Source organism: Halyomorpha halys, unplaced genomic scaffold, assembly GCF_000696795.3.
Source record: "Halyomorpha halys isolate HHAL.00 unplaced genomic scaffold, Hhal_1.1 Scaffold1157.1, whole genome shotgun sequence".
In the NCBI taxonomy this organism is placed as follows: Eukaryota; Metazoa; Arthropoda; class Insecta; order Hemiptera; family Pentatomidae; genus Halyomorpha; species Halyomorpha halys.
Window position 1 is genome coordinate 303,013 of NW_027108759.1, and position 9,262 is coordinate 312,274.

The 9,262-nt window shown below is 30.7% G+C and overlaps 2 protein-coding genes across 2 annotated transcripts; one reads left to right on the forward strand and one right to left on the reverse strand.

Annotated features, from left to right (window-relative positions):
* Positions 1-518: 518 nt before the first annotated feature.
* LOC106688578 (GPN-loop GTPase 3) lies at positions 519-2,636 on the forward strand. Its single transcript, XM_014433098.2, has one exon. The coding sequence runs from the start codon at positions 732-734 to the stop codon at positions 1,560-1,562; it is 831 nt and encodes a 276-aa protein (XP_014288584.1). The 5' UTR covers positions 519-731; the 3' UTR covers positions 1,563-2,636.
* Positions 2,637-3,578: 942 nt separating this feature from the next.
* LOC106688579 (26S proteasome non-ATPase regulatory subunit 10) lies at positions 3,579-8,701 on the reverse strand. Its single transcript, XM_014433099.3, has 5 exons — positions 8,486-8,701; positions 8,318-8,416; positions 8,076-8,222; positions 7,791-7,963; positions 3,579-3,768 (listed from the first exon to the last, which is right to left on the reverse strand). The coding sequence occupies exons 1-5, from the start codon at positions 8,594-8,596 to the stop codon at positions 3,621-3,623; spliced, it is 678 nt and encodes a 225-aa protein (XP_014288585.1). The 5' UTR covers positions 8,597-8,701; the 3' UTR covers positions 3,579-3,620.
* Between the last annotated feature and the right edge of the window lie 561 nt (positions 8,702-9,262).

The following is a 9,262-nucleotide window of genomic DNA, read 5'->3' on the forward strand; positions in this document are numbered from 1 at the left end:
TTTATTTTTATTATTCTTTCATAACGTTTATTTTATCTCTGTATATTTATATATATATTTTTTTTCCCCCGTATTGTTTTTGTTTTATATACATCTCCTGTACGTTTTTAGCTTTATATTTTACGTATTTTTATATGAAACTTTTACTCTTGCCTTTGTTACTTGTTTTTTATTCTTTTCATTGTATCTTTTTATTTTTATTTCTATCATTTTATCTTAACATAGTTTCAATTTGTATCTTTTTAGTCCTGATGAAGCCCTGCAAAGTGGGGCGAAACGTTGGAAAATAAATAGTTGTAAACTATTTTTATTTCACTTTTGACCGCAACCCAGACCATCTTCTTATATATCAATTTTTACGGTCAACTATATATACATATATAAAATAATAAAACCTTATTTCGTCCAATATTAGCAAGCCAATTTCTACCAAACAATTTTTATATTTGACTTTGCCAAATTGACAAGTAAGGCAGTAGTCGCACAACATCTGTAACAAAGTAGACGCACTTATTATCTGTTTTTTAAAAATTTGTTTCGTAATAGTAGCGTTAAAAGTTAAGGTAAACGTTATTTATTACTTCATCGACTTCGATGTTTAAGGGATCGATACACATGTGTTCAACTTCAGTAGATGTCAACCTTACCGTAACCTACTTCTAAAGTACCGCCCAAGACACTTGAAGTGTGCTTAGTTACTTTTATTTTTTGTTTATTTACAAGCTGAAAAAATGAGGTATGGTCAACTGGTTATTGGTCCTGCTGGGAGCGGTAAATCTACTTATTGCTCTGCTATTGCTCAACATGCAGCTAGTTGTAATAAAACGATTGAAGTTGTGAATTTAGATCCAGCAGCTGAATTTTTTACTTATGACCCTATAGCTGATGTTCGAGAATTGATACATGTTGATGATGCTATGGAAGATGTGGATTTGAAGTTTGGACCAAATGGAGGTTTAATATTTTGCATGGAATATCTTCTTGAAAATCATGAATGGTTACGTGAAAAGCTTGGAGATGTTGATGATGATTATATTCTCTTTGATTGTCCTGGACAAATTGAACTATATACTCACATGACTACCATAAAGCATTTAGTTGATCTTCTTCAAAATTGGAACTTTCACATTTGTGCTGTATTCTTGATTGATGCTCAATTTATGGTAGATGGTGCTAAATTTATTTCAGGAACTATGTCTGCCTTGTCTGTCATGGTAAATTTAGAACTCCCTCATGTAAATATTTTAAGCAAAATGGACTTACTTAGTAAATCAGCCAAAAGTAAGCTTGAGAACTTCCTGGACCCTGATCCACACTATCTCATAGGTGAAATGGAATCAAGCTCTAAATGGAATTTAAAGTACAGGACATTAACTGAATGTATTGGAAGAATTATTGATGATTATAGTTTGGTTAGGTTTTTCCCTCTGAATATCAAAGATAATGAATGCATTTCTGATTTACTTCTAACAATAGATAATATAATTCAGTATGGTGAAGAAGCTGATGTAAGAACTCGTGATTTTGATCCTCCAGAACCTGAGAATGAAGATTGTGATTGATACATAATTGACGAACATTTTGATCTGAGTGAGTGTTGCATTGTGTATAACCTGAGGATGAAGATTGTGATTGACTCATTATCAAAAACATTTTGAACTGAGAGAGTGTTGCAATGTGTATAAATTTGAATAAGTGAGTAAAAATGTATATAAGTTATTAAGTTACTGTTTTTTATTAAGCCATGGAGAAAATAATCAGAACTCAGGAACTTTATTACACGTGATGACTTTTCAATCCAATCACTTGGACCATCATCAGGACTGAAATTGAATCAAAAATAGAAAAGTAAAGGGTACTTTTTTTATAAATGAATAATAAGTAAATAAGAGGAATACAATTAGAATTAAAAGAAATGCTATTGATAATTTGCATTTTTGATTTTTTGAATGTTTAGTGTGGATGAAGGAAGTAGGTGTCTATCTAGCTAATATGACATACTCTTAACCTCAGAGTCCAATTAATAACGGAGATACCTAGATGTAGAAGGGACTATGTACAGTTCAAAAAATAACTAGCTCCAACAAAAAAAATTTCAACCTTATTTTTTAAAATTTACTATTTGTAACACTTATTTCTATCTTTGACTTTAATCCTTCTATTTATTTATTATTTGAATGATTACTTTTCATTTTAGTCCTGATTATGTACCAAATGTATTATGTCAGAAGATCTAATAAAATTTGCACAATATACACTATAGACGATTAAATCTATCAACCATTTTTTAAATAAACTTTAGTTTTTTAGCAAACTGTCTGATGTACGTTCCATTATGATCCTGAGATAGTTATGTTGCTCCTTATGTTATCAATTGTATTTAAATGTTTTTAATATTAATTGAATGTACAAAGTTTGAATTGGAGTAGGGTTCTGTGCCAAATACTTCTGATCAAGGAAACATTACTTTATAGTAGTCATTGATCTAAAAAGATAAAAATTGTATCTATTTAATTTAAACTATTGAACACAGAGAAGTATTGTAAATTTTTATAATTTACAAAATAAGTAGGCCCTCTGATCAGAGATGTATAGAAAAAATATTTTAATATAAGTTATTTAATCATGATAAAATGAATTTAATTATTCTATTCCTTTTATCTTTGTCTCATGGCTCCTATAGTTATTTCTTCTATCTTATCATAATATTTATATGTTGATGTGTAAAGCCTATTTGTTAAGTTCCTTTTATCCTAAGCAAACAAAATGCAATACTTAAAAAGGTTTATTATTCACCAACTTCTTTCTTAGAGAGAACCGTTACCAAATTCTAATGATTGGGTATGTTGTTTGATTAAGAAGTTAGTTGCAGCAGAAATTGGGCAATGAATATGTATAAAATACGCCTTCAACTTAAGGCTAGGCATTACTACCACTTTAGAATGTGCTGGTTAGGTAGTCAAGTGTACTGTAAGTAAGAAAGTTAATGAAAACAAAATTGACTCAAATTTAAAGAAATATCTATTAAACAATTTACATGGTAGTAAGGGGATTGCCAAAGAAAATATTTCAAGTTAGATTAGGTGAGTGAATTTGGGGTCTATTAAAATTGCAACCATTGATGACGTGATATGGTAATATTTCCTGAGGGTGAAGATCTAGTTGAAGTGAACTTACTCAGATGAATGGTAAGGCATCATATCTTCTCTTTTCTTTTCTTCCTTTCTTAGCCTGGAAATAATTTCTTGAAGCCTACTCACACATGGTGAGGTTGAATCCAATGGGAAAAAAAATTATTTAAACCCCCCAAAAATGGCTTTCAGCACTCTACCTCTTCCTACCCACAGAGGTCGCTGAGGTGGTAAATTTTTTCTATCACTGTTAGATGGTGCTAATATTGCTATATTAGCAATTAGATACTTTTGTTTTTTAAATGGAACTGTATATGTATTGCTATGTTCTAATACTATTATACACACACACATATATAATCTTCCCTAGGAAATAATAAGGAATTCAGATGTGGTTTTAAATAAACATAAACACAGTTATATAGGTTATTAAAATAACTTTATAAATACAAGTAAAAAACAAAATAAAATATATTAGCCATCCATAAATTAAACCAACTGCATTAACTTCTGTTGTAATGCTGTGGGAGCTAATTCTAAAGCAGTTTGACCCTCCTTGTTCTTTATATTCAGTTTTGCACCATGGCTAATAAGTAATTTTGCTTCCTCTTGACGATCTTCTTCACAGGACAAATGCCTAAAAAAGAAAATACAAATTGAGCTAATGTTATTTAACTTTGACAAAAATCAACTAGAAAAACCAAACATTAAACTAATTCCCTTGAACATATGAAATGACAGTTCCTAAGGTATGAGGCGAACGATTTTAAGCGTAACTAGTGCAACCAGAATAATTACATTGCTGAAAGAAAAAAAGAATCTATATCAAAATTACTAAATATTTCTTGAACTACTGTTGGAAGTATATTTGATTATTATCAAGAAACGGAAAAAGTGAAGAATTGGATGAAGAAAAGTAACTACTAAGAGTTATTTTTCACAAAAAGAAATATAGTGCAGAAGGAGTTATAATTTGGATTTGGGATTAATTTTGAAGCTATGACTGAATTAATTTTTAGAGGTCTCTAACAGCAGATGCCTGCATAAAGTGCATTTTTTATGAGTTTGATATCTAATTCTTACCCGATTGTGGAGATGATGTCTAGAATTGCTTCCTTATGACCAGAAAATACTTCAATCTAATGTTAATAGTAGTCATCTCTTAAACCCTATTAAACATCTATGGGATAAGCGATGCCATCTCCTAATTTTTGCCATTGTATGTCTTGAGAAAATCAGTATTAATTCATTATATTTTTCTAGAAGCTTATTTTGATATTGCTGCTCACTATTTATATTTTTTAAATAAAGTTGATAATGAAAAAATAGAAATATTAAGGTGTAGAGTAACTCCTCGTGTTATTTCTGGACTAACTAAAATATTTACAATAAAATTTATTGATACAAATTTTTATATAATACTAGGTTTGAAAGATAGTATTTAAAGAAAACAGATTCTAGTTAAAAAAATTCAGCATTTATTAACAAAATATATCTAATCAATTATATAATCACCTTTTGGGAAGGGTCCTTTCTTATAAAAATTAGGTGAATCGGAATCAAAGAAACCTAAAATTAATTTTTCAACTTCACTTTTTTCTTTCAATGTTTATTTCAGAAAGAAAGTCCTGAAGGGATTGGAAGAGATAATAATCAGATTGGGCAATATAAGAGCTGCAGCTTGGATGAGGAAGAATTTTCCATTCCATAATAATAATAATAATAATAATAATTAAATAAGGCCTTCAGTTTTTCATGGGTAATTCTAGCCATAAGTAGTTTTGTAGTATCTTGTTGCAAGATTATTCCTCGATGATTGACGAAAGTAGGATTTTTTCAACTAGTTTACATAAAAGTTTGTCCAATTGCTGAGATTAAATGAGAGCAGTTATTGTTTGACTCAAACTCAAAAGTTCAAAATGCACAATCCCTCACATATCTCACCAAACACATAAGAGATTTTTTTGGTAAATTCCAAGTTTAGGAGTTGAAATAGGTTGTTGACCTGGACTTAAACACTGTTTTGTTCACTTAATATTGATATAGAGAACTCATTTTTTATTCCCAGTATCAGTACGTTCAACAAAAGAATCCAATTCCAATCGAACCAATAATAAAGTACATATGGTAACACATTGAAATTTTTAAATAATGGTGAACCCAAATCCCATACTTATTGACCTTGCCCAGTTCTCGGAGATAATTCAATATAGTGGTATGGGTAGTGCCCAGTAAATACAGTGGTGTGGTTAGTGCCCAGTAAATACAGTGGTATGGGTAGTGTCCACTAATGTGGACTTAAAAGTTTTCGATCTAATCCCAACAAACTTTTAAGAACATCATTGTTAAACTCTTTGGGTCGACCAGCTCCAGGGAGATACACAGACTAACATTACTAGATCGAAAACATGTTAACCACTTTTCAAATTTTCTGAGACTTGTGAATCAGAATAAACTATTGTAATTTTTCTGTAAGCTTCACCTACTCCAGAACCGCTTCAAAATTCCTATAGCATACCATGTCTTAAACGAGTTTCATTAATTGGCATTGTTAAAAAATAAAAAAGAACACCAAGACTCGATTAAAGTTTACTATTAACTTAAAGAGTAATAACTCAATAGTAAAATGCAAAACATATTTGAAGATAATTTTATACAATAAAAAAAACATATTGTTTACAAAATACAAAGTAAACAGAAAAACCATAAAAACTGTTAATGGTGGACCAATAATATTGGTTTGTATGCAGATAGACTGTATGAGACTGACTTGAACTATCTTTAGTATCTCCTACCTTACCATCTCTCATGAAACTGTGTGCATTTTGGCAGGAATAATTCCAATCAATTTAAAAATCCAAGAAACAGTGGAACTATTTAATATAACAAAATGACATATAAACTAAAAAAATGTATTGAATGAAAATATATTATACTTTATACCTAATATTTATTTATATTTCAATGACAAAATAACTATAAATGTTGTATTCACCCCGCAATACAGACAAAAATACTATCATATGAACAAATAGGTGCAAAAACTGCACTGTTTAATAAACGGATGGAGGATAAAGTGGGATGTGCATAGTCATTAGAAGATACAAATAGAAAATTTAAGCTCAATGCAGGGATTATAATGCTCAAATAACCAAGCAGAGAATCTATGAAATGAAATAAGTAATTTTATTCTGAGAAGTTTAGTTGTACACCATACATTTGAGAGCCAATTGTCTGGCATATATTGGTTTAATAACTGAATATTAAAAAACAGATATAATATATACATAGAGAATAAAATTAAAAAGAAAAAAAGTGCTGAAGTTTAAAACTAAATATTCATAAATTCTCATAACCTAAATTAACAACTAGATATGGTGAAAAAAATATATTAAATAAAATAAAGTAAAATATATAAATAAAAAATTATATATATATGTTTACATACATCTTGTTTTATTATTACAGATTTGAGGCAGTGGAGAAATAATTTATGTTTAAATGAGGTTAATGAAGAGTTTTTTTTCGGAAGGATATGGGTAGGGAATTGCAGAACGAGGTACCACAGATTTTTTGAAGGAAACTGTTTATGAGAATGAATATACAAGTATGTGGGTTGGGATCTTGTATTTAAAGAGTGTATAAAGTAACATAGAAGAAAGAAATTAAGGTTATAGGGAGACTTTTAGTTCTAAAGGCTCCAAGGAAGACTATCTGTACCTAAAGGCACAGAATATCTAAAAAAAATATGACAGACATGAGTGTGGACATAACTATTTACATGGACTACATGAGCTTTAAACATTAAACTCAAAAAATTCACAACGAACTAACAAAATAAATTTAGAAAATACAAAAATAAGCACTGAATGGATTAGAACAGTTGTTCCTAAACTTTTTTTGCTGTGGCACTCTTGTTGGGCTAAAAAAAATTGACAGTATAATTATCCTTACAATAGTTGAATATGTAAGAAAACAATACAAAAATTAGTGCTAAGTAAAAACTAGAATGTACAATTAGTGTATTTTTCTGTTATTTTGTAATATTTTCAGAAAGTGACATTCACTTGGGGGACCCTAGACTGCAGCAGCACCCAGTTTGGGAAGCATTAGATTAGGAAGGCATTCAGGAATAGATGAAAATGAAAGAACAGACACACTTGTGGGGGTAGGGCCATGTGTAGCTCAGGGAGTTGGCGGGTCTTTGCAACCTAGGAACTACAGGGATGCCGGTTCGAATCTGGCCTGGGTGGTCGACTTTTATTTCTGTGACACGTCTCGTGACAATTTCAATCTGTGACAAGTCCCACAAAATGAAAACTTGACCCACCACCATGGTGTTAACCTGTAGATAACCTTAATGATGATTTTAACAAATTGCAAGGCAACAAATGCTCCCAGGATGGACAGATGCACAATTTCCAACTATTAATTTTTGGTTGCAGGCAACTTGACAACAGTCAGACAAGATAGAAACACAATGTTTAACTGGTTTTTATAAATCTTTAAAAATATTATGTATACATGTCAATGTATAACAAAAGAAGTTGTGTAATTTTCTTGATATCTTTGTAACTAAAGCTTCTAAATACTATTTTGAAAAATGGAGTATAACATTTATAAATAGAAAATTCAATATTTCATTTGAATTACACTTACAAAGCAGTATTTCCGTAAGCATCAACTGCATCAATATTTAGTTGATTTCCAAAGTCAAGAAGGATTTTCAGCACAGCAGTATTACCTTGAGACGCAGCTCTATGTAGTGGTCTGGCACCTCTTTTGTCAGCTATATTTATATCAGCATGATTAATCAATAGCATTTTAACAATCTGAAACAGTTAAGCAAAAATAACATAAAAATAAATTTACATTTACTTCATTCATAGCACCTTTAAATTTGTAATAAATACTAGTTTATTTTGTTTAAATAATATTTAATACATCATTCCAGCCTTTGGATGCAGAATATTGAAGTGCAGAATGCCCTTCATCATTTTTCGCATTTACATCAGCTCCTTTGGAAATAAGCAGGTGACATGTTTGAACTTTACCAGCAGAAGCAGCCAATATCAATGGTGTCATTCCTATCTAGAAAATGTAAAGTGAACATAGACTTAGTAAAAATATTAATTAATTAAATTGTTTTAAAAAATAGATTTGTGAAACTTTATAATTGTCTTTACATCATCAACTGCATTAACTGGGCTACCACCATCCAAAAGATATTGTACAAGTTCAACTTTTCCACTAAGTGCACCCCAATGTAAAAGCGTGCGACCATTCTGTTAACAACACAGTATTTCAAAACCATAAATAAAATTAATATAAATGCTCATTGCTTATCTGAGTACCGAATCTTGTGAAGAAATCAGTGTTCTATCTTCATCAACTTTAACTTTAACATATTCATAATTTCCGTTGTAAGCTTCATTATAAATTTTATTTTCCTCTTTGGCTGACATAATGAAATGTTATCGTAGAAACGATACAATTTTCACGTTTGACAACAAAACACACAGAGAGGGAAAATACTGTTATCAACAATAGAGGCTATATTTTTGATTAGTCATAATAGGTTTGTTCCAAGGACCGGTTTGAGTAAGCAAACAGTGAGGAGCATGCGCAGTTTCGTTTTGGCGTTCCATGGATGCCAGCGCAATTTCTCTGACTACTTAGATGTTTGAAGAAGTTTGTCGGGGGGTGCGGTCAGCAAAGAATGTTTACATACATACAAAACCATATTTATTTATTTTATGCCGACGTTTCGACCTGAGTTTCAGGTCTTCATCAGGGGTTGTGTCGTAAAGGAGGGAAAGATTAGTACTGTACTTAGATGTTTGTTCCAAGGGACCGAATAGCAAGCTCGGAATAGTTTGCAAACTATCAAATCAGTTCCTGCCTTTGAGCAGGGACTGGTTTGACTAGTGATGCGACATCGATGTCGATGCTTTGAAAACATCGATGTTTTACCCAAAGCATCGATGTTATTAAGCCGATGTTTTACGTTTGTCCCAATTTTTCATTTATTTTTTTTAAAATATCAATGCTCAATATTAAAATAGCGTTGCTTACAATACATTGCCCAAAATACATCGATGTTTTTGAACAACTATTTCAGAAACATAAGG